This window comes from Varanus komodoensis, unplaced genomic scaffold, assembly GCF_004798865.1.
Source record: "Varanus komodoensis strain SLA01 unplaced genomic scaffold, ASM479886v1 scaffold33, whole genome shotgun sequence".
Classification (NCBI taxonomy): Eukaryota; Metazoa; Chordata; class Lepidosauria; order Squamata; family Varanidae; genus Varanus; species Varanus komodoensis.
Window position 1 is genome coordinate 3,181,989 of NW_025335817.1, and position 25,104 is coordinate 3,207,092.

A 25,104-nucleotide genomic window follows, 5' to 3' on the forward strand; every position below is an offset into this window, starting at 1 on the left:
GGGAGCACTTGCAACCAAACAGTGGAGCAAAACCATCTTGAACAAATCGCTGTGCTGGTCCCTCTGCAGCAGCAGGACGAAAATGGACCAGACGCGTGAGAGCCGGGCAGCGCAGGACTCCTCCAGGAAAGCAGAACCCTCCCTCCTGCAGTCGGCAATCCCCGCTCTGCACTCCTCTACCTTTCATTAAGGTACAAGGACAGAGAGCTAGAAGAACTCACACATCTGCTCTCAGGTCGGAATCCGTCTCAGGTGAACAGCAACAAGGCTGAGCGAAAAAGCAGTAGAAAATTATTTTATTAATTTATTTACTTGTGGCAGTTTCTGACAGAAAACCAGGCTTCATTTCAAGGTGGCAACCCTTCCGCTGTGCAGACATCCCTCACCATGTCTAACAGTTAACACTTCCCAAGGGATGAGTGAAGAACTGTGCAAAAATTGAAGTTTAAAAACATCAAGAGGGAGGCACATTCTAATTTCTTCATAAGAGACTGAAACATGGGCTTGTCAAATGGACGAAAGCACCCTGTTTGCCCATGAACTGTTGCAACAGGCTAATCCCAAATCCTACTGCAAAGACAGCTACAATTGCATACATAATAAAAAAAACCTAAGGGCGAAAGGCCATTTTGTGTCCCAAGTACAACAAAGGACTCTCCTGGGAACACCTTTTGCGTTAGCCCCACGGGAACAGGAAGACATGTGCATTTTTTAATTGTGAGTGGGGCTTGCACAAGAGATGCTTCAGATCAGGAGGGGGAAACAGGTAGCCATCCAGATATCAGCTGCAACTCCCATCAGCCCTCAACACTGGCGCTGCTTGCTGGGGCTAATGGGAGTTGAAGTCCAGGATCTGACAGCCATCTGTTCCCCCCTCATTTCAGATGCTTTGTGCCCAGCGACCTTGGCCTCTGCATGCTATCACCTGATTACATGTATGATAAAATGGATACGGATATGCGCGCTTTCAGCAAAAGCAAGGTGTGCCGCACTGGATCTCTCCCCTCTCTGCCTCGACGATAACAAAGAATTGGTCCGTATCGCCTGGAACCCCCCACAAATGGCTTAGTGGCATGAATTATACAATACTGGAATAGAAACCATGCATAAGATACTTTGCATATATAATATGTAACATATTTTGGAATTCTTTACAAAAAAAGAAGTGTAAGGAAACCACATTGCAGTAAATGAGACTTGAGAAAGCGAAGACACGGGCTGCACCAGCAGGGGAGTTGGGCGGCTCGCGCCAGCTTTCGAGCCTTCTTGCCTCATTTATGTGGCTCGCTCTGCGGCTGCAGGGGGTGCACCGACATCCTCCTGCAGAGCGCCGGTCTTCCGGAAGAGCCCCTTCCCAGGTGGCCAAATGGCTCTCAGCAGCCGAGTTCATCACACTGTGCAAGGCGTGCGAGGTGCGGAGGGGGAACCGCTTTCACAAGAGTGCAGGCAGGCCGACTAAAGCCTTTGCCGCAGCGAGGAAAGCTGGCGGCGACTTTGCCGAACCTCAACCATTTCGCCTCAGGTGCCCAGAGACAGCGCTGCAGAACCGAGGGCGGTTTGCCGGGTGCACAGAGGAACCGAGAGCGGGGGTAGGGTGCTCGGCATGCCGTGCCACCTTCCTCGCTGCTGGCCAGCCGGGCGAGCCTCCCAGGCGTTCTCCCGCTGCTCGGTGGCGATTCGCCCGCCAAGCCGGTGCTTCCAGCTGCAGCGATTTCAGGGAGCTGAGAGCCCCCTTTAACCAGCGAGAGCTGCCTGGCCCAGGCTTGGTCTGAGACCAGCTCTTCCAAAGCCGTTAAGCGCCCTGTCAGCATGGGGTCATCAGACCAGCATTTCAATAGGGGCTGGGAGAAGGAGGGAGAGACTGAAGACGGAGAAGGGCCGGCTGGGTCCGTGCAAACATTGGCCCCGTTCGTGGGATACCCTGGTCGCTTCTTTCACCTGGCCTGCAGATCCCGGCGTTAGAGCAGGCATCACGGATACGTCTTGAAGGAGAGCATCCACAAAGCGCTCACTTGCATGCGACCAAAATCTCAATGCGATGTCCGGAGCAAGGGTCAATTGCAGGCAGGTTTCGGAAAGCGTCGAGCAGAGAACGGCTCGAACAAAGCAAACGCGGCCTTTTTGAGAGCCGCCGATGTTTGGCAAGGGCAGACTCCTCCACTGCATTCCGAGTCGTAAACGTCCTTGCAGTGTGGCTTCAAAGGAAACCACCGCAGTAGACGGAAGGCACGGAGAACGGCCTTCCCCAGCCTGCAGCCCTTCGGCTGTGCTGGAGTACAACTTGGTAATTCCCAGAACTGGCTGGGGATTATGGGAATTGTTGTCCAACACATCTGGAGGGTGTCAGATCAGGGAAGGCTGATATAGATCAAATTAAACATTGTAGGGAAGAAAAGAGCCAAGAAGGAACGGCAAATGGCAAGAAAGGGATTCTGGAGCATTACTGTGTCTAAAAAGGGGACTTAGAGGAGGGGAGAGAGGAGGTACAACTCCTAGGCACATTCACATTGATCAAAAACACACCCTTCCCTTCATTTTCTCAGGTTCACAATCTTTGCCTAAGGCAACATGCACACCCACACAAATCACAGTAACACGACAGGAAGAATCTATCTGGAATTTCTCTGGCAGTGAAGGTGCACCAGGAGGACAGGAGCTGAGCCCTTCCAAACTTGCAGCGGCAAACAGTACATGGGGCCGAAGAAAAAATGAACTGCTGTATATTCAAGAAGGCAAATCTTCCCCATTTAGTGGGACTTTCAGGACTGCTTTCCAGATGAAAGTGTTTTGATTCACAGAGAACGTGAAGGAAGGCAGGCTTTTCAAGACTAGGAAGCCTCAGCCTCTCGGGAGAACTTTCAGATTAATCTACAGCACCTTCACAGGCTAACGAGCCTGATGAACCAGCCCACGTGCCCCGCATGAAAAGAAAGCAGCCTTCCAATGCAAAATCCCCAGGAAACAGCCAGGTATCCCTCATGATTACCTGGAGGGGGGCCCCTCAGGCAACTGCACCTTCACCTGACCAGAGCATGAGCAAGACTCCCTTGCTCCTGGGTGTCACGGTGCATCAGCTCAAGCTAGTGCAGGCCTGTGGCAGAGCATTCTGGTGGGGACTCCACACCTTTGGTGGCACCGTGCAAGGGAAACACCGGCATTTTCTTCACCACGAAACACCGAGGCAGAGCGCTGCAGAATTTCCTCTTGCCTCGTAGTTCTGGAAAGTCAGGGGCCCTGGCCAGGGTAGCATCTGGCAGCATTGAGAGATTCCTCATGGTGCTCACAGAGTGCCATGCGAGAGCATATTTCAGCACCCTTCTTGTTATAAGCAGAGGTGCTGGCACGAACGCAGCGACACCTTAAGAGCACTTGGTCCCTTGGCAAAGACACTGGCTCCAGGCAGTCTCTTCACATTTTCCTGATTCTAAGTATGTGTACAGATAGCTGTCAATATTTCGGCTGGTTTTAAACAAACAGGGCCGAGCGGCCCATCCTCAACCGACCAATGAAAATGGTCGATTTTGTTTAATATAATCAAAGCCGATGAGGAATGTCTCTCCCAAATGGAATACTTACGAATTCTCAAGACATGGCTGAGGGTGAAGGGCAGGGAAAGGGGAACGCCAGCACGACCCAGGCACAGAATGGAAAGAGTAAGGGCTCTGCTATATTGCTTCTTAAAAAGGCACCGCAACGATCGGGGGCTTCAAAAGCAGAAAGATGGGCAGCGGCACAGCCGGAGCCCAAACTCCGCCGAGCGCTCGGTACGCAGTGGCATGCAGGAAAATGAAATTGAACAATCCGGCATTTTGTGGAATAAAGGTTTCTCCAACGAAGTGCTCTCATTTGGAAATCTACCCCGCAGACTTCCAGCTGCCATGACTCAACATTCCATTTTGCTGGATCGTTACGGAAGAAGGCCTGCTGGGATTCGGCAACTCCGCAGAACTTTGGTCACGATCCCAAAGAGTCTCGCCTCCCCAGGGGCTTCCTCAACCATCTTCCTCATCATCACTAATGAGGTCCCTTTTATCTGGGTTGGTCTCCCGTTCACGCAAGAAGTCCTCCCGCATGGCTTCCAGCTCCATGAGCTCCAGGCGGACTTTCTCCAGGTGGTAAGCCCTCCGGTTCCTGATCTGGCGCAGGGGGAAGGGATTGAGATCCCCAAAAGCAATACTGATGAGCTTCCTGGAAGAGAAGAGCGTAGCCACGGTGACGAGCCACCTCTCCTTAAGGTGGACTCCCCGTGCCAGGGGATCCAAGCCTGCCCCTCCTGCTGGCAAGGTCGCCCACCCCCCCCACTCAAGGTCAAGAGCGATAATTAAAGGGGGCTGGGCTGGGGGAGGATGAAACAGGGAGGCTCTTGGCTCATTTGGCTTTGAAAACGGTGAGGAGGCTGCTGCTGCTGCTGCCGCCATGAAGACGAGAGGAGGCGCTTTTCTGGAAAGGGCAGGTTCCCCAAACCTAAGAGATGGGCAAGGATGCGTCCTGGGCATCTCTCCAGTGACGTCTGTCTCTCGGTGCGAGGCAGTGAACTGCGCCTGGTTGCCTTGCGACCCTTCCCCTACCCCAAGGAGAACGGAATGTGCAGCCTGCAGAATCGGAAGGCTGCAGCGGCTCCAGCTTGTGAAATCAGCCGGAGACTCCAGCCAAGGGGCATTTCAGAACGACAGGAAGTGCCATGACCCTGCACTGCTTTAGGCGTTCAGTAGGCAGGCCCCAGCCTGCCCGAAACAGCAGCGCCGTACATTCCACCGCATATTCCCCCCTCATCCCACCCCGTTTGTTTATGACGAGCTCATTCTTCTGTCAGAACAGAGAGGCCACCAGAAACGACATCCATGTTTGTTCCCCCCGTAAAATAAGCCCGGAAGACAGCTCTGTTTCTGGGTACCTCACTGCTAACACGCTGAAGGCCTTCTGTTATTGTGCAACATCAGCCTCCCCCAACTGGTGCCCACCAAAGGCGTCAGGCTACCTGGTTCTACAAGCCTTGGATGCAGGAGGCAGGGAAGCCACGAGGGAAACTGCAGCAGCAGGTGTCGCCCAACAGGGGGCGCTGCAGCCCAGCAAGATGCGTTTTGTCCACTTTAACTGGGTGTAGGAGGTGCCAGAGACTTTTGCTAGACCAGCATCACCCAATAAGGATTTTTCTGCTTTGGGAGGCAGAGATGTCCAGTCGGATTTGCACAGGCCTTCGGATGAGCTGTTCAAGTGCCTAAAGCGCCACTGAACGAATGAAGCGCTGCTCCTGGGAAGGCGTTTTCGCTGCCCCGCCCCCAAAACTAGCTTCTGACATCCAAAAAGCCCTTACCTAGCATCAAGGATGGTGCGAGTGAAGTACCTGAGGTACTTGAATATGGACATTGAGTCTTGTAGCTTTAAGATCTCCTCCTCTTTGTATTTAAAGAGTGCCAAAGCAAACCGGAAAATGACCTAAACAGCCAACAAACATCGGGTTACAATAGAGAGCGAGGAAGGTCGGTAGCCCTCTGCTACTGCAAGGCTTTTCCCCACATGCTTTCAAGCCGCAAGATCTAGAACCCTAATGTTGGGCTCGTCTGAACCCCCCTATGGCCACCTGTACGCACATGCAACCCTCCGTGAGGTTGTAGCAAAACATCGAAATCCAGACACTGTGGAGTATTTGAGGGTTCAGTACCTCACTGAACCCAGCCACAGTCCACAGTGAGCCTGGCCCATCTTGTGAACCAGATCAACCCTAGTCCAATTTTGTCTCTGTGAACCACCTAGAGATACCTTTGAATTGTTAAATTAAAAAGTCAAATAATAAATAAGGGAAACTGAGACTGGATTTATGTATATACAGCCCAGCTGCATTGGTAGCAGCCAGTCAGTCTCCTTCAGGACAAGGGCAATTTGGCTCATTGTGTCGAATGCCAAAAAAGAAAACCTCAGAAGACATTCCCGCTTCATTACCATCATTAAACCATGGTTTAGCGCACGGCTTGTGCATGCCTCCACCCCTCCTGGAGCAGCTGCAAAGCAATCCCAGGCTTCCATTTCCATTTCCAATTAAGTACAGGTTAGTATTATGTCCAAATCTCGGACCATGGTTAATTCAAAGCATCCTCTGAAGCTGGCTTGTTGCAGTAAACCACTGCTGAGACTACTTACACTCTGTCCAACTTGACCAAAATGCTAAAACCACAGTTATTTAAACAGGGAAGCAAACGCTCTGCTCTCCCCTCGTGTCCTGCCACAGGAAGAAAGTGGCGTGGGAGGGCTGCAGAGCCTGAGGCCGATGCATGTAACGCTGAGCCATCACCGCATCCCAGCCGTTTCAGCAACCCCGTCCCAGCGCCACCTAGTTCTCCTATGCAAGGCCCACGGAAACTGCGGGGATTACCAGACTCCTGTGGAACTCACATTTGCTCAGGGGGGTTTCTCGCTGTTCAGAGAACTCCTTGCTGGTCTGCGCGACTTGTTAGCCTCTTAAGCACTCGAGTGGCGCTGCTTCAGACCAAAGGCTTTCCAGTCGGCCTGCCTTCCTGCAAGTCAGCCCCTCTGCTCCAGCACTGTTCATACGGACTGGAGCAGCAACTGAGGGTTTCAGGCAGGGCTCCTTCTGCACCCGGCTTGGGGGTGCCAGAGGCGGGACTTGGGACCTTCGGGGTGCTCCACCACCGAGCCCCGGGCCCTCCTGAAGCGAGCGGCTGCAAGACCCAGGGGGCTTTTCGAGACGCGCCACGTACCTTCGGCCCCTCGTACAAGAAGGCGTCCCATATCCTGAAGAGGATGTCGCTGACCACACTGTCTACGAACAGGACAAGAAACCAGTTGAAGGTGATGAGCGAATAGTCCACCCGGTGCTGCTCGAAGTGCGCGTGCAGCCGCGGGAGCTTCTCGGCCATCAGATCCTTGAAGACGCGCTGGTCAACCTGGAGGGCCAAGGGCGAGAGAGCGAAGGGAGAAGCGCTCAGCGGCGCCTGGGAGTCATTTCAGGGCGGCGGCTGAAGCAGGGCAGAGCTGGGCATTTCCATGGCCGGCGGGAGAGGCTTGTGAGCACACTTCGGCTTTGCCTCGGGCGCACCGTGCCTGCTCGGCTCCCTCCTCTGTGCGCGCAGTCCTCGCTTGCCGTTTTCAACTGGCGCCTGCTGCCCCGCCTCTGACAAGGCAAGGCAGGAAGCCTCAGTTTAGCTGCATCAATTTGTGCCGCGTGGAAAACCAGCCGAGGAGGCAAAATCCCCACGTGCTGAAAACAAGCATACCAGGAAAAGGCGTCTCGCCTCTTTTTCAAGCCCATATGTGAGTTTGCTGCAGGCAGGAATGATGGACCATTCATTTAAGGGGGTTACGCCAGTGCCCTGTTGGCATAGAGAAGCAGCCCCGTACACCCAGTGCCCAACCCCTCTTCTCCGCCCCGTGGGGCCCACCCTTTCAGCGACGGGCGCTGCCTGCCCCTGGGTCCCCGCCATACCTGGGACCCTAGCAGGGTTTTAGTGTAATAGTCCCGAGGCATGAAGGCTTCGACAATGGTCACCAGGCACCAAAAAGCATCCTCCTGCTCCAGGTAGAGGAGGGCAATGGCCACCAACCTGAAGAACAGAACAGAAACCATGAGGAGCAGAGCTTTCCCGAGGCAGAGCTGCTCCTGTGGCGTCAAAGCTGGCGCCGACGAGTGACTGGCACCGACGAAGCTCGGGCCACAAAGACACGCAGAGGCGGGAGCCGCCTGGCACCAGACTGCCCCCCCCTGCACACGCGTTCCTGCTCTCCCCCCCATCCCTCCTGCTCTCAACCAATCCCACGGAGAGAACGGACGCTTCCCCCACCTCTTCATCTGACTGGCCTGCTCCCAAGCAAACCAAGAGGCTCTCCTGAGAGCAGACACTTCTGTCAAGCAAAACCCACTTTCAGGAGAAATTATATTCATATCGAGATGCTGAGGACTGTCTCCCTCTGTACAGAATTCTGCAAGGCCACAATACTGGAATAACACAAACTGAATTGGAAGGATAACTAATAGCTCAATGGTCTCTCTCTCTCTCTCTCTCTCTCTCTCTCTCTCTCACACACACACACACACACACACACCCCACCCCCAGGGGCCATGGAAGACCAAACTGCCTGCTGAGAGAAAACGGGATCCACCACCCCATTCCTGTTAGTGATGCACTGATTCCCAGAACGGCACGAGATATTTCACAGAATGGCTTCTACCTGTTGAGGCCCTGGCAGTAGCCTATGTCCGGGTTCCGCCAAGAGAAGGCAAGCAAGACGTTCCGCAGCTTCTGTATCCCTTCAGAGGCTGGCGAAGAGTAATGCTTGTTGTTGGGCAAAGTCCGCAAGAGATCCAGCTCAATCTGCTTCGAGGCCGGGTTCTGCTTCTTCAGGGCGTTCTGGAGCAGGCCTTGGAAGTAGCCCGGGTCTGCACTGGCCTTGAACTTTTTCACATGGAGGCCCACGCACCACTTCCAGATCTGGGAACGATGTTCATGCGGAATCCCGCTCCGAATGAGGTTCTTGAGTTCCACGGAGCGCACCATCTCCCTGTTCATAGTGCTGGCCAGGTAATTCTCCCATTTCACCCCTGTGGACATCTCCTGATGTTCAGTAAGGGAGAGAGATTTCAGGTCCAAGGCACGCACTTTTGCTACCAGCTTCTCTTCCTCATCATCCTCTGGGACGGTCTGAAATCCATAAATATCATATTCGCTGCAAGGAAGAGTGAAAATTGGATTATACTCAGGGCTATTTTATTCGCTGCAAGGAAGAGTGAAAATTGGATTATACTCAGGGCTAACTTTAAAAAATAAAGTTAAGAAGAAAAGCCTGCAGAAGCCTTCTGGACAAAGCAAACACATGTGTGCTTTTCATTATGGTCATTCAAGAATGTTAATTCCACCTTAAACGCCATCCACGATCGTTAAGTACCCAAGACAGGCCGAGCAGCACTACACTTGCCAGTGAGAACCGTTCCGTTTGAATTATATCTCTGACCAGCAAAACAATCTGTTATATGCATTCCAGCATGCAAACATCTGAGCAGTTTCGCTGCATCGCTGGACTCAGCTCTTGCTGCCCGTGCCGCTAACAGCCTCAGAACGGGCACTTTTAAATCATTCATATGCAGCAACGAACACACTGTTCTAAGGTGACAGTAATAAGAGCATGGACCCCCCCCCCCCCCCGCAACACACACACTCTTCCCAAGCAGCTCCGGATGACCTAACCTTACCTCACCCTCCAGGTGCCATTCCTGACTTTAGAAGCCAGAGAATATTCTGCAGACAAAAAGTGCAAGTTAAATGCCTATGGATGTCTGAGATCTCTGTAACAGAACTGAGTAAGCAAGCATGCCCAGTATACTGCCTATTAATCGGACAACCTAGCTTATAAATATCGGGGGTGTTTTCAGCCCCTAGCTGCTCCATGTTGCCCCTTCCTGCTGGACTCCTGTTCCTGCACCGCTGGACAAGAGCTCTAGAAATTCACTTCAAGGGACAATTTTGATTTTGCCCAGGCACCTGGAGCGGTTTCCAGCACAGACTTTCCTGGGACGGCTGGGAAAAGTATGAAATGCCACTTGGGTAGCCAAAGGGCCGATAGGACTGGAGCCAGACGGGGCCCTGGAGGCTAGTTGGGCAAACTCTGGTCTTTCCTGAGGTTCTGGTTTTACAGCTCCCATAAATCCCTGCCAGCACAGGTAATGCTGAAGGATGCGTGATGTTGCGGGCCGAAGCATCGAGAAAGTCAAATCTTGTCCACCCCACTGCAGGCTATCCATGCGAAAGACTCGGTGGCACATATTCATGCCAAGCATGACAGGAACGCCTCTTACGATGCACCATAATCAACACGGTTCACACGATTATCATCGCATCGCTCTCCTGGCTCTTGGAGGAAACAAGAAGGGCCATGAAGATAAATCAGGCATGGGTTTGTTTTACCTGACCATGTGAGGTTTGAAGTACGTTTGCTCTGGGTGTTCGCTGCTGTCCACTTTTAAAGCATCTTCCAGGAGCTGGGTCACAACATCATGACGAGGACTCTGCTCTTCCGAGTAAACTGGGGCCTTCATTTCTTGAAGTAAAATTAGGTACTTGCTTTCTACTTGACAGAGTTTGGCTTCTAGGTTTGTATACTGCACAGAACACAGAAGGGTATATGGCTCTAACAAAGGCATCTGCAGAAACATCATTTCTGCGATGCGTAGGCATCCATTTTCATATGTCCAAAACTGAAAGACAAGTATGTGTGGGAGTAGAATTCATCTACCTCCCTATGAAGATAAAGACCAGTGTGACCACTATCAAGAATTACAAAGGTTCATGAAATCACAGCAAACTGAACCCACAACAAGACATGTTATATTCCTCCTTGTAGAGACGGAGAATGTGCAGAGCAGTTTGTGCAAACTCTGAAATTAAAGTTCGAGAACTGAGTTTACACAGCACTGTTCACCGCAGACATTACACACACCTCCTTCAAAAGCTCACTTCTGAGACACTGAAAAAGTCTCAGGTTAGCAGGATTTTACTTTCTTTGTTTGAATTTCAGACATTCGAAAAGAGTGAAAAGTTTAAAATGAAAAGTTGTCCAGGGCTAACCTTTGCCATCAAATCTCTCTCTCGGTTTTCGGCATTTCTTCGTAGTGCAGAAAGTTCCAGGATCTCCTTATTTAAGAATTTGTTCTGGCTTTTGTAACCCTGAAGACTGTCCTGTCAAAAAGCAAAAGGAGGGCTTTACACAGAAGGGTATTTAAAACAGGCAAACAAACAAACAAACAAACAAACAGAAATGCCGAAGTGTTAAGTGTGCAAAAGTGCAGTACTAAGAACAGAGACTTGACTTTGCAAGGTCAGCTTCCAAAAGCAAAAGCATTTCCAGAACTGGGCAGGGAAGGAGTTTCACATGTGACGGGAAACAGTGAGTTCTCTCTCTCTCTCTCTCTCTCTCACACACACACACACACACAGTTTCACATGTGACGGGAAACAGTGAGTTCACACCCCCCTCCCCCTTACTTTCAGTCTGTCTAGCTCCTGCAGTTCTTTGTTCATGGACGACGACATGGAAGAACTGGCCGATGCACTCTGGCCGGACGACTGGTCCTCGCATTCGCTGAGCTCCCGGGAGAGCTTCATGATGACCTCGTCTTTGGCCTGAATGGTCTCCATGAGCATGCTCAACCGCTCGCTGAGCTCGCCCACCTTGCTCTTCAGGTTCTTGACCTCCTGGTGCAGGCTCTCTTTTTCCACAGTGAGTCTCTCCAGCTGGTTGTTGAGACCCAAGATCTGATGGTCCTTCTGGTGAAGCAGCTCCAGTCTGTCCTTGGGGCCCCCGTCACAGAGGTGCCCAGCCAAGTACTTGTCATACTGAGAAGACCGGACGGTCTGCTGCAGAAGCCGCACAAGTTCCTGCAAGCCAAGGAAGGGGGCTGGTGGGTCGGAAACACTGGGGGCATACCGGGCTGGCCTTCCCCCAACCTAGTGACTTACAAATGCCTGGCACTATGACTCCCGCCAGTCCCACCAGCACGGCCAATTGTCTGGGATACCTGGGTAGCAACCTGAGGGAAGGCTGTACTTCTACGAAGAAGTACGAATGGTTACCTGTTGGGCCAACACCTCTCTGATCACCTAGGGATGACCTTGGCATTAACAGCTGAGCAGGAACCACTCGGTGGAGAGCGTCAACCAGAGGGAACTGTTACCTTCAAGGGCAGAGCTTTTCCAAAGCTTAATGCCAGGGCCTTAACACCTGCCCCACTCAGGCTACTGATTTTCTCATGGAATTTCAAAAACATGAGAGGGGTATTTAAGTGTAGGCCCGAGATGCAATCCAAGATGCTTATGGTGAGGACGACTAAATCCTTCTGGAACCAAGGAACTATCCAACTAGGTCAGCACGCTAAGGAACCTTCGGCTTCCATCCCTTGCAACAAACGGCAGGCCGCTTCTGGAACCGATAGAAGTTTCAGAAGCACGGCGGTATGGCTCTGAACATGCCACATCCGCAGAAGGCACGCCCCGGTCCCGCGGGGCAGGTTTTCCTCCACTTGAATGTAATGAAAAGTCCCCCTGCAACCTTCGTGTGTCTTAAATGCTACGGAACCCAGGCGCATTCTGCCCTGGCCCTGAGCTTCCTGGCTCTCGCCTGCTCCTCGAGCGCACCAGGACGCACCGGCGGGGCTTCCCCCCAGCAGATGTGTGGTGACAATACACACGCTTGGCCAGCCGGGCGGAGCGCGATGTGCCACCAGGCCCTCCTGCCGGAGAAGAGGTACCTTTTGACTCGACAGCTCCTTCTTGAGCTTCTCCAATTCGTCTTGCTGGCTCTGGAACTTCAGCTGCATCTCTGAAGCCAGCTTGTTTCCATTCCATTCGACAGGAGAAGACTCCACGCTATTCCGGTTTTTGCCGGTTGCCATCATCTCCTTCAAGGGGCGCTTCACTTTGTGTGGAATGCGGGCAAAGTCAAATGGAAAGGCTGAGCCAGCCATGCCTGCCGAGGGAGAAGGAGGTTTCCCAGCTCAGATCAAACCCGCACGTATCCTTCCCTTTCGTGCACAACATGCCGGTGCTTGATCACCACATCCAGACAGAACCGGGCAAAGACATTCTCAGGCTAACAGACTATTTTTGCTCTTCTTTTTGGGTTCTAAGCAATGAGACAATCAGGAAACAGACGCTGTAAAGCGTGGCTCCCCTCAGAGCAACTCCAGGAAACCCCGACCAGAGCAAACGCCTTTCATATTTAGCAGATGGAACATGCACACAGCAAATCTGCACAGAGCCCACATTTTATCTACCGCATATGACCCCTACACATCTCTCTCCAAGGATGGAGGTCATGAGGTTGCGGGGCGGGCGCTCTGCCCATCCCACTGAACTGCACGGCCTGAAGGATCCTCCTTATTGTGGGTTATTTAGCAGAAACGAGGTAGGAGTACAGTATGTGGACCGCCCTGAGGCTGTCTGGGGCTTTTGACACTGTTTTTATTTCTTTATTATTACATTTCTTCACTCTGTCCCCTCCAAGGAACCCAAGGGTGCTTACGTGAGTCCCGCCCCCCCGCCCCCATCTTGTCCTCACCTGGTGAAACAGGAAAGGCTGAGAGCTATGGAATGTCCCAAAGGCAGCCAGGGAGCTTCACGGCCCAGTGGGAGCAGGAAGCTGCCCCTCTCCCGTCCCGGTCCAACACACTCACCATTAGGCCACACTGCCCACACGTTCACAAAACAGGAAGCAGCTTTTGCTGCAAAGACATGGGGAGGAGGGCCCCGAGGGCCCACAGCTGTTCATCTGGGCTGTTTCAGAATTATGAGTCCCCCAGAGCCACAGGGACCTGTTTTCATGGTGTGCTTTTAGGGCTGGGTCGTTTTTTTTTAATCAGCTCACAAGTGTTGGTAGCCCGGAAATAAAGGCAAAACTTGCACAGAGTAAAGTATCAGAAAGCACCAGGGCAGGGTGTGTAAAAAGCTTTTGGAACCTTTGCTGGGTTCTGTTGAAAGCTTCCTCTTTTCCTCTTGAGCCAACGACTCCTCCAAGTCCTTCGGGGTGGGATCTAGCATTTCCCATTCCTCTGTGTAAAAAACACTCTTGCGGTTGTCATGGCTTCCTTTTCCCGTTCTTAATGAAGATACAGAATTCCTGAGAAGTACAAAGGTTAAAGTTAAACTTAAGAACAGTTGTAATTTAAAAAAAAATAAAAATAAAGCAGATGCAGTTAAAGAAATCAAAGTGGGGAAACGAGGGGAAAAATGAAAATAAATAATTTTCACACTTACTCCAGAGCAGACAAACTAGTAGAGGCAGGGGACCTCACTGGAAAGACTAGCCCCTGTGCATATGAATCTCAAGGATTAGGCAATTCATGAATCAACACCATTCTCAAATGAAAAGCAATTCCCAGGGTACTGCAGAAGAGCCTTCAGCATGAAATACGTACGAGACAACGGCTTGTTCCAAAGTTGCAATCATACGTAGGACATCGAGAAATTGTAGGTGCTTTAAACAAATTCAGCTGAAAGCCAACTTCAACAAAAAGAGCGAAATGCTGCCCCAAATATCAGTCTGACCAAACTGAGTTCAGAAACCAACAAGCCTGCACATTTGCTGTTGAATAAAGTAAAATCCTTCCCTTTTGGTCAAGTCCAAGTCCAGCATTGCTGTTTGCCTTCCTAGTTCTAAGACGTATATAGAGCAAAAGCTGAAAGCAAAGACTTTTACCTAGCAAATCAAGCTCCTGAAAGACAAGCTTCATAACAACAAGCTTCATCATACGCTACGCAGACCAGAGAGGCAGAAAGTGCCACTGGTTAATTCTGTGTGTTAAAGCAAAAGCTGGGGTTGCAAAATCTCGCGCTACTGTTACACCACAGCAGGGCTACTACAGCGCTTGCATTCGACAGGCAGACTCTCCTCCCGTGTGCGCCGCTTCGGGGGTTTACCAGAAGGGCTGCGGTCGGGGCCGTCACATGCTCCAATGGAGGCAGCAGCCACTGTTTCCGGGGCACAGGCCGCGTTGCATATGGGTAGCGTGCTCTTCCCAAGAGCAATGCCCGGCACCCCTCATCTGGCATGCCCTGGCCAGAGGTGCCCAGAGGTGCCGCACCATGTCGCCGCAGGCAGGCTGGCTAGCTCCGAGAGAGAAACACGAGGGAAAGTGCGAGATGAAATTGCTAAACTTCTGAAGGCAGAAGCCTGATATTTTGGTGAAGCTGCAGACAAAGGGGAACCTGGCAGAGCCCTGGAGATTTTACTTCCCGTGGCTGACTCTGCACTCCAGCAAGTTCCTGGGGACTTTTGAAGCACGTGGAGGCGGCGAGAGTACGAATAGCAGTGGCGCAGTTCTGCATCCAGAACAGCAAAGGCCATCTGTGCCCACAGAATGATGCGGTGAGCCCGGCAGAGGTTCCCCCAAGCCGATTCCTGTTCCTACGTGGGGACCAGCTGGGCACCAGAGCGGCTGAGAGTGTACACAGAGCTGCTCGTCCTTGAGGGAGGAGAGGTGTGCCTGAGCCAGGCTGCAGGAAACGGATGTCGTTACAGTTGGGCACCCATAACTCCAGCTGCCACAGGGAGGAAAGGCCTGGAGAGTAAGCAGGAACGGGAGGAAGTCAGAGCCCCCTCGGAACACTTGGCGACCATCAGTGGTGGCAGATGTTTTTTCCGGTCAGGCTGACAAGCACGAAAAATCTTGCAACACTTGCCGAATTGTAGGCCCAACAGTCTTCTTTTCAAAGCCTTTCCTCCTTTCCCACCCTTGCAACTCAGCGGCATGAAGAGGGGAATCGAATAACACTCGCTGGAATCACAAGGCAGATGTGGTCTAATTTTTCCAGGATCACCAAGGCAACCCTTGTGGTGCACAGACTGCTCTGAAATGATCTGGAAAAAGAAGCAGGAGATGCAGTCCTCCAGGTACTGAAGCTTCACCCCCAGCCAGAAGATGATGGGGTTTGTGCTGCAACAGTCCTCGGAAGATTTTCATCTCTGAGCACCGTTGCAGCAATAAGGAAAAACTACTTAGGCATAGATGCTACAGAACGATAAAAAGCTGAAGGGTCCAAAGTGACCCTGTGCCACAATCTGACCGGGATCAAAAGAAACTACTTTTCTGGAGGTCCAGCAGGCCTGGCAATCGTTACACTGTGCTTCTTCCTGTATCAAATGAAGAAAAGGGAACACAAAGGCCAAGGCTTGGGGTTTTTTGTCTTCCGTTTCTTACAGTGTTACAAGATATGCTGCAAGGATAAACATTCCACATCTTTTAAACAAGAGTGTTTTTATGCTCCCTGTACAAAGGGAAAGAGAAAGTTGAAGTGCCCCCAGAGTCGGTCATTAACTCCTGTGCTTTTTTTCTACCTTAACAGCATTTTTATGGAAAGGAAAAAGATGGAGGAAGTGGACAGAAAACATGCAGGGCTCACAGATTGGGGGCAACACCCCCCATGCCCCACAACAGTCTGCCAGTGAGGCCGGGCAGCTGCAAAAGGAGGCCCTTGGTCTGCGGGGGTGCCTAAAGGGCACTGGCTGAGCCTGAGACGACGACTCAGGAAGTCCTGGGTTCAAATTCCACCTCTGACATGAGCTCACTAGGCCTCAGGCAGAATCCTTCCCTCCTCACCACCTCAGTACCTTCAACCTACAACATGGAGGATAATCCATTCATTCATTCATTCATTCATTCATTCATTCACAGCATTTCTACCCCGTCCTTAACAGCGTCTCAGGACGGCTTACAACATAATCGAACAAACAATAAATGAACAGAGAAGGTACAACCAACATAATGCAATAAAATAAGGTGGAAGGTGACTAAGCATGACAATAAAAGCAGTAAACTTTAAATATTAAAATGTCAGGCAAATAAAAAGGTAGTATGATAAAAATCACACCAATACATTTGGCAGGATTGTGAGCATCACAACTAGCGATGGCGTGCCAAGAGCTTTGGATGCTTGAACGTGCTATGCACATTGAAAGGGTTATTCTCGTTTCTGAGTACAGGATATGCGGTATCACGTTAGGTAATCTTGAAGAGGTTTGGCCAGAAATAAACCCGGCTGAGCATAACGGGCCCTGCTCTCAAGTGTGTGCAGGACTGCAGGCTGAGGAGGTCAAGTGAGCAATTTGATCAGCTAACTAAAGTGCATGACTTATTGCTAAAACTTTCCTCCTAAATGGAACGCTGGACGGTACCAAAGCGACGTCTGTTGAGAAATCACAGACCTGCCCACTAAGTTCTGCCTGACACAGATTGGTGGAAAGTGCTAGTCAAACCTGAATCGTTTCACAGAGGAACCACCTGAGTTCGGGAGTGAGTCACCAGGCTGCGAGCGCCCCAAGAGTGCCGGCGCGCACGTAAACTGGGGTTATTCCCATAAGCAACGGAGTGGTCATGAAAAGCACTTGACAACATCTGTTGCCCGTGGCTCTCAACATCTTAGCAGCCATACAACATAAGGGCAGGGACACTGACAGATCTCTGACAGGAACAGTAACGAGAAACAAATGAGTGGCTTTTGCAATTGCAGCAAACAAGCCATGGAATTTCCCAGGATATGCCTTGGGCTGGATGTGGTTTCTGATTCCAAAGCCATGTGCAGACTGGGACTGTGGAAAGCTTTGGGACTGGGAGGAGAGGGCTTGGGGGAAGAGGCCCTCTAGCCAGCGCAGAGGCTCAGAAACAGCCTCCACCGTGACAGATGGAGGGCACCCGTGTGCCCATCCACCATCCCCGACAGGACGGGCACAGGCACGCTCAGTCCCTGAGGCAGGGAAGTGCCGGTAACAGGAGGAGGAGTAATTCGGGGAGATGATGTGTCCTTGGGAGTCTAACTCCACCTCAGGACACCTTACCGAGGGAGCAATGGGGCGGAGGAACTGGGGCTCCCGGGTGCATCATTTGCAATTGCCCACTGGCTTTAACTATTGTACAGCCCAATTTCCTGACCACTGGTTCCTCTAACCAGCCTTCTTCTGGCTTCACAGCCCTGCCAAGTCTCTGTCTGCATGTTGCTCCTGCAGGAATTCCACTGGGATTTTCTTCCTGAAGCCTAGGTTCAAACGCCACCTTCTGCTAAGCTGCCAGCAACTGCCTAATATGGGGAGGAGCGGGGGCAGGAAAGAGAATTACAGCTCGCCCCGCAGAGCTGACCTGGCAATCCTAAGAACCCTTTTTACATAGCAGCATTTGTGTGCAGCTCGCAAGCTGAAGACGCAAGGCACAATACTCACTTGATCTCAGCACCCCACTGCTTCAAAGAGAAGTTAATGGCACTCGGCTGGCCCGGGGCAGGCTGGCAGGCAGCTTGCTCTCCCACCAGCTCTGTGGGAGCCGTCTCCACGGCCAGGACATTTCTGGCTATCTCTGCCGAGGAATTTGGTGGCAAGATATTCAAATCTGAGGGCAAAAACACACCGTCACTTATTAGCGATCCTAGTGAACACCCTGGCACTTGTGGAGCACATTGGCAGCAAGGAGGTTCCGGGGGGGGGGGGGGGTTGGATGTCCTGATCGCCACACCTGAAAAGCTCGACTCAAAGAGCCATCTGGCCTACCATGCTATGGGCAGTCCAGGATACCATTAATCCTTGGCCTCAGGGCCTAACGAGGCTGTGCAAATTGGCTTTAAGCTGCAGCACTGCATTAAAGCCGATAGAATAAAACAGACTGAGCCAACAAACGGCACTCGGCCAAGCTCTCATAAGAGATTCCTGCAAATACAGATATTCCAGCCCCTCGGTTACAATAGGAAACATTGAGCAAGTGTTTGAACATTATCAACAAGTAAAGAGGCTTCAACCAGCTTTAGGTAGCCTGGGATGTTCATGTTCGGGCGGGAGGGGCTGGCATGAACACAAGCCAGCTTAGGAACAGCAAGAAGTCTCTTCTTAATGTGCCGCACGTTCCGTTTCCTCCCGGTTTTCCTATTAGAGAGGCTGGAGCATGGAAGAGTGCTCTCGGCTTGCTTCTTCTGGCTCCTCCATATTATACCATATGAATCCGCCCAGCTCCCTCTGCAGACCTGCGGCTGATAGCCAGGGAGCGTCTGCGTCAAGGAGGCCTGACAGCATCCACCCCGCAGCCCTCCCTCAGCCGCAGCGATCACCAGTGAGGGTTCGACAGGCAGCTCTTCCCACCACCCCGTCCCCTGCTTGCGACATTCCAGCAAAGAGAGGCCTCTTGGAGCACTTCCACTCTTCCATCCCGCCGGGCCAACTGAAGCCTTCCTGGGACCCGCCGGGTTTTCCTGACACCTGCAGGTACTGCTCACATATCAGGCATCGCTCCAGTAACAAAACATAAACTCTGCTATCGGTTTCCAATTTGCATTCAGCCTCTGCAAGGCTTCACGTGTTGCTCAGCTGGGCAAGTTTAGAACTGTAGTTACACCTTCAAGGTTTTCCATTACAGCAGAGAAGCCTCCGTGTCCTGCTGAAGCGAATACCGGAACCACCACCCTGCCCCGGGAGAGCATCCGCTGTGCCCAGTGCGCAGTGCTGTGTCCAGGATCCAAACACACTTCACTACTCTAATAGAATTACACACAACAGAATGTAAAGCCACGTCACATCCGTACATTCTTTCCTCCAGTTCACAATCACCATGAAATCCACAGGAATGCCAAAGTGCTACTGGAACATTTACATAACTCAGAATCACAAGTATCACGCCGCAGACTGGAAGCAGCCAAAGTCGGCCAATGAGCCGTTATTCTAATTCCCTACAACCTAAAAAAGCAGTAAAATGGCAAAGGCTTAGAGCCATAGAAAGTTTTGTGGTCAGTGGAAAGCAACTGGGAACATGACTCTTCCGAGACCAGGGATCCATGTCTGTCTCCGGATATGGCTCACATGAGGTGCTTTCCCCGCATTTCTGATGGCTGCTTGGGCAGAGGAAACGAAAAGCAGCCCTGCTGACACCCAGCTGCAAGCCAAAGGGAGGGCACGCGGACTGGGGCAGAGCGGGGGGCTGCCGGGGCATGAGCATTTCCGGGGCTTCCCCCTTTACAGCGACACTGCACCCCACAAAACCCCACGAAACGAGCCCTCCCTCCACGGATCCCCATGGCGGCATACCGGCTTTGTCTCTGGCAACCAGCCCCTTGGAGGAGTCGCTCTGGGTCGGCGAAGTCCGGCTGGCCCTCTTCGCGGCATCGTGGCCACTGCAGTATTCCCACCGCTTCTGCTGAAGCTCCTGCAGCCAGTAGGTCATATCCTGGCGTGTTGCGGCCTGGGAAACAACGTGCAGAAGAGGCTGCCAAAGAGGGGTGCAACCACGGGGAGGGGAGGGTGCCCCTACAGACACGTTTTCTCCCCGGGACTACAGGAGCTCGATTTATTTATTCATTTAGAAAATTTCTATGCCGCCCCATTTGCCGACGCCTCGGGGCGGCTCACAAATATATCAATTGAAATATTATACAATAAAAATATAAAACGAGTTAACAATATAAAATAAGTCGCCCTGGCCGAAGAATAAAATAAATAGTATTAACAGTTAAAATGACGTTTGAATAAAAAGGTCTTCGCTTGGCACTGAAAAACAAGTAACGACGGCGCCAGGCGGACCTCTCTGGGGAGCGCATTCCATAGATTGGGCGCCACCACTGAGAAAGCCCTCCTCCGAGTACCTACCCTCCTAATTTCTTTCACGGAGGGTTCCCGGAGAAGGGCCTCTCCCGCTGATCTCAGGGGGTGGGGGGGGAGCATATATAGACGTAAGCGCTCCTTCAGGTAGCCAGGACCCAAGCCGTTTAGGGCTTTATAGGTCATCACCAACACCTTGAATTGGGCCCGGACTTCAATGGGAAGCCAGTGAAGCTGACGGAGGACTGGAGTCATGTGAGCATAATGCCCAGTCCCCGTCAACAGCCTGGCAGCTCTGTTTTGAACCAACTGAAGTATCCGGACCGTCTTCAAGGGTAGCCCCACGTAGAGCACGTTACAGAAGTCAAGTCAAGTTACAACAATTCTGACCTGTTGCAATATGGATGTTTTTCCATCAGCCACATAAAAATGCAGAGAACACGGCAATGATGCCTGGTAGTTGGTGCCCTTCTAGGCCCAGGATTCACACAGCTGGAAAGACCCCTGAAGGTTATCTAGTCCAGCTTCCTGCTCAACACAGGATGCAACTGCGGCATGCTTGAGACACAGGCACCCAGCCTTCACTTAGGTGCCATTCGTGAAGCAGCTCCCACAACCTCCTAAGGCAGCCTGTGCTGTTCAACTCGTGCTGTTCTGGAGTTTCTCCAAATAATTAGCCAAATCTGCTTTCCTGTACTTTGCATCTATTAGTTCCAGCCCTATACTTTGAGGCAGGCCTCTCCGAACTGGCACCCTCTAGCGGACTTGGTCTGTGATGCCCAGCACCATACCTGATCACTGGAGCTGATGGGACCTGAAGTCTGAAAGAAGTGGAGGGCACAAGGTTGCTCTGACAAACAGAGAACCAACTGGCACAGTATCTCTGGCAATGTAGTTCCCTTAATTCAGCATAGTATTATTATGCTATCAAGAGGCACAAATCTGGCTTTTCTGAGGCTTGTTACCTGCTCCAACTTTAAGCAATTTTGATCCACAAAAAAAGAACAATACTATTCTTATTAGCAGGAAAAGTATTTGTAAGAGAGACTCAAATCTCCCGTTCACACACAGAGGGGGAAACAAACAACGGACCCTGTCTATTGTGCAAACCACTTTTCACAACATGACTTGCATTTTTAAGGCTGCCTTTCCAGTTATACACCCATGTTTAAATGAAGGATGCATACAGCTTACGTTTTTCGCCTGAAAAAGAAAACAAGACAACAGGAAGACTTTTATATAGTGATCTGTTCAAGGAAGAGGAAATAGCTAACCACGACATGAACTGGAAGTTCATTTGTCTCTCTTTCACAGAAAAGGCAAGTAACGGCAGTAGCATTTCGACAAAAAAATCTTGCAACATCTTAAAGGCCAATGCATTGATTATGACATCAGTTCATAGGCATGAATTCATACTGTCAAATGTTAGAAATTATCTGGAAGCGACAGCACATGGCTGCTAGTGATGGGGGTGGGGAGTGTTTTTCTGACTCAATAGGAAAACTCCTCAACTTAAGAGGAAAATGCTGCCAAACAACTGCATTGCACCATATTTGACTAACGGCTCAGCCCTGTACACAGTGACTTAAAAGTTCTCTTGTGCCCAGTGAGGTGGATTCTCAAACATAAAAAGGCTGGAACTCAGTGGGCAAGTAAACGAGCATCACATCGCCGAGGACTTTGGCAAATGCACTTAAAAGCTTCTTACAAGAAGAGCTTGCTTCTAACTTCTAATTCTGGGCATTTAAGTATTTTCTGCTCCTCATGAGGAGGAGGAGCTGAAGCAACAAGGGGTTTGGCAGAAGCTGGCAGTGGCTCTGCGCTGCCTGCCCTGCTGCACCTGGCTGGAAGAGTCTTCCATCCTCAGGACCTCGGCTGGCCAGACCAGGACCAGAACCAGAACCAAGGGCTCTCCAAAGGAGGCAGCCCGGCCCCACTGACACCTCAGAAGGCTTTTCTGCAGTTGCAAGAAGGACTGCCCCTTTGCCTCTGGCTACCTGTCAGAGAACTGGGCCTGAAAGCATTTTGCACACCCAAGGTATTCTGGCCCCTTCCTCAGCTAAAAAGGATCCCAAGAGCAGCTTACAGGATAATTTTTAAAAGAGAGGCAGCCCCTGCCCTCAGGCTGACATGCAGAGGGCCGTGCAGTCAAAGGGTTGGCAGAGAAAAGCCATTCCCAAGGCAGTGGCACCGGCACAAACAGTCCGGACCCCGCTGTGCCAGACCAGGCAGGTGCATTGCACACACACGGCACAACCGCACACTAGAATGTTGCCTCCAAAAAACACAGAAAATGATCCATCACTTGAAGTTTCTCACTCATTCCTCACTGCTCCTATAACCCTGGACCTAGCGAGTGACTGGCTACTCCGTGACACACGCACCAACTATGAATAAGGAACGCATTTAGGAAAATTAAATCATGGGAATCTAAGCACAATGAAGTCCACATGAGGTCCGGCTGCTTTCTTCGAAGAGGGCCTCCTGTGCCTGCAGCAAGTTTTCCCTTGACAGGGTTAATTCAACAGGCATGGAACCAAAAGCATAAATTCAACACCAGGCCCTGCTGCAGGCTTCACAAAATCTATAGAACATATGGCTGAACTGAGCGTTTGGCAGCAGGCCACTTTCTAGACTAAACATAAGCTTTGCATCCCCTGCATCCAGACATTCCTTGTTACGGTAAGAGCCACGGCAGTACCTACCACACAGAATCTACTCCTCAATCTACTGCCAGGGAATTGTTGGAAAGTGCGAAATACTACCACTTCTACTTATGCATGATCTGGAGAAAATGAACAGAGATGTCTTCATTCTCTCACCGTTCTAGGACTTGGGTCATGCAATAAAACTGATCCACAGGACAAGCAAAAGAAAGGATCTTTCCATAAAATGCAGAGTTCATGTTTGTAATTCATCACCAATGACACGGCGATGGCCACTAATTTAGAGAACACATTAGACAGCCTGACAGAGGAGAGAAGCTGGTCGATGATGCCTCTTGACCATGTGGGCGGTTTACACAGCTTCCATGTTCTGAGGTGCCATGCGTGCTGCAGAAAATCAGGTGCTGAGGAACAGCAGCCAAAAATAGGGCTGCAGCCTTCATGGCCTGCTTTGGGCTTGCTGGAGGGGGCTGCGGGGAAGAGGATGAGATGGGCTGTTCCACCTTGACTGGAGAACCACATGTTGGGGATTGCACGAGTAGAGCTGGCTGGAGCTGGAGGTCAGACTAGATGATCTGAGAGGCCCCCTTCTGATTTGTTTTTTTCCCCTTTGTTTCTAACTGCTCCTTTGTCTAGCAAATACAAAGGTGGCTTGAGCTGAACAACCATCCACATCAAAGCAAAAGGAGAGAAGAGTCACACGCCTGAGTGAGCAAACCAAACAATCAAGGGGCTGGTTATTCTATGCTATTCTTGAGTTATTCAGCCCTCCAAAGCTTACTGTCATCTTTTGATCATGCAGTAATATTGTGGTAAAATGCTCCAATTTGAAAAGACAGCTCTCACTTAACCGTATCCATTTTTTTCATGCCTGTCAGTACCCTATTGAACCAAAAGGAGAGTGCAAGTCTGAAGATTCTGAAAAAATACTTGGATTCCTTAAGAAGCCTAACATGTTTTGGTCCAAAATGTGCCCTTCCTTAGGAAAATTGTTTAGTTTCAGAGATTGTACATATTTATTATATTTATATCACACTTTTTTTCCTTTTTGCCACCATTCAGCTTCACAGGATGAGTCCAGATTCTAACTCCAGGAGAGGCCTAGGCGCCTTCTGGAGAACACACCCGATTTTCCACCCCTGCCCCATGGGTGCTGCCAGCCAAGGAGCAAACGCCCTGCCTCCTTTGCAGAACTCAAGGGCGACACCAGGGAACGGTGCCATCCTTTGGTCACCCTCCCACATTTTCCCACCACTTCTTCCATCGCTGCAAAAATTCATTAAGGGAAAAAAGTAGGAGTAACTGCACAAAGCCTTCCAGGCACCAGCACTCAGTCTTCTGCCTGAAAGGATCCAGTGCTTCTGTTCCTCTAAGCTAAAAAGCCCCGTATGTTCCAGACTTTCCTGATAAGGGAGTTTTGGGGGCCCTCAGTCATTTGGGTTGCCATTTCTGTACAATTTCAGAGCAATCACAGCTGGGATTCCACTGCACCTGGGATGGCCAGGTAGCCTCTTCTACAGAGGGCAGTCCTCCACAACGGAGGCCATGGGGAAGGCCGTTCGCTGCTTGCAGTTCTCTTCTGTCCTTACATAGATGCCACGTATCGGTCCTTATTTTTACACTTCTCTGGAGACTGCGCTCTGCTCTGAAATCTTGCCTGGCATGTAGTTTATCAGTGCTCACAAGTAAATACAGGCGTGTCATCGATAAAACAACGAGCACAAGGCAGGCGAACAGAGGCCTGGATGTTCCTCCCACGGCGCACAGATAAGCCACCTGTCACCTGAGCCGTCCTCGGTGGGCAGCCGTTACTCTTTACCTCCATTATTCCACACCCGCCCGAGCACACGGCGATCAGCCCTCAAAAGGCCGCGCGGCCCCTGCCGCTCTCCTGTCTCTTGTCCCAGCCGCCCCAGCTCGGAGGAAGGTTGCCAGGCGCCCTTTGCGCCAGGGGGGCTGTTCGAGGAGCCGCGGGAGGCCGCCCCCATCCTGCCGCCTGCCTGCCTGCCTGCCTGCCTTCCCCGAGCCCACCTGGAGGACGAGGAGGGCGGGAGGGCGCGCAGCAAGCAGCGCACCTGGGCCGCGGGCGGGCACCGGGGGCGCCCCACCCCGGGCGGGGATGCCCCGAGTCCTTCCGCACCTGCACGCGCGCAGCCCGGGCCCCCTTCTCGGGGCTCCTCTCGACCCCGCTCAGGAGCCCCTTGGGGGCGGGGCGGGGCCTCCCCGTCGCCCGCGGCTTACCTTGAGGACGGTGACGGTGCCGTCGGGGCTGTGCACCTCGAAGGCCGTGCCGGGGGCGGCCTCCAGCTCGCCGGGGCCGGCCCAGGCGGCGCCGCAGGAGGGGGCGCCGGCGGCCGGCGGGGGGCCCGAG

General features: G+C 51.7%; 1 protein-coding gene across 3 annotated transcripts; it reads right to left on the reverse strand.

Moving 5' to 3' along the window:
- Positions 1-280: 280 nt before the first annotated feature.
- Positions 281-25,085, reverse strand: TBC1D2B (TBC1 domain family member 2B). 3 transcript variants are annotated; one of them, XM_044438796.1, is made up of 13 exons: positions 24,975-25,085; positions 19,558-19,711; positions 17,713-17,878; positions 13,460-13,620; positions 12,254-12,471; positions 10,992-11,384; positions 10,575-10,685; positions 9,915-10,108; positions 8,185-8,679; positions 7,442-7,559; positions 6,717-6,902; positions 5,315-5,436; positions 281-4,188 (listed from the first exon to the last, which is right to left on the reverse strand). In XM_044438796.1, the coding sequence occupies exons 2-13, from the start codon at positions 19,691-19,693 to the stop codon at positions 3,993-3,995; spliced, it is 2,496 nt and encodes an 831-aa protein (XP_044294731.1). In that variant the 5' UTR covers positions 19,694-19,711; positions 24,975-25,085; the 3' UTR covers positions 281-3,992. The 3 variants fall into 3 exon arrangements, with proteins under 3 accessions (XP_044294731.1, XP_044294733.1, XP_044294732.1); XM_044438798.1 differs by lacking the exons at positions 17,713-17,878; positions 19,558-19,711; positions 24,975-25,085 and adding an exon at positions 14,421-17,704; XM_044438797.1 differs by lacking the exons at positions 17,713-17,878; positions 19,558-19,711; positions 24,975-25,085 and adding an exon at positions 14,200-14,408.
- Positions 25,086-25,104: the final 19 nt, after the last annotated feature.

Coding starts and splice junctions, on each gene's coding strand:
- TBC1D2B (XM_044438796.1), bottom strand. CDS start 19,693: ATGACCTACTGGCTGCAGGAGCTTCAGCAGAAGCGGTGGGAATACTGC. Junction 13,621..17,712: donor CAGTGGGGTGCTGAGATCAA/GTGAGTATTGTG, acceptor TGTACTTCTCAG/GAATTCTGTATCTTCATTAA. Junction 10,686..10,991: donor AGGAGCTAGACAGACTGAAA/GTAAGGGGGAGG, acceptor GCTTTTTGACAG/GACAGTCTTCAGGGTTACAA.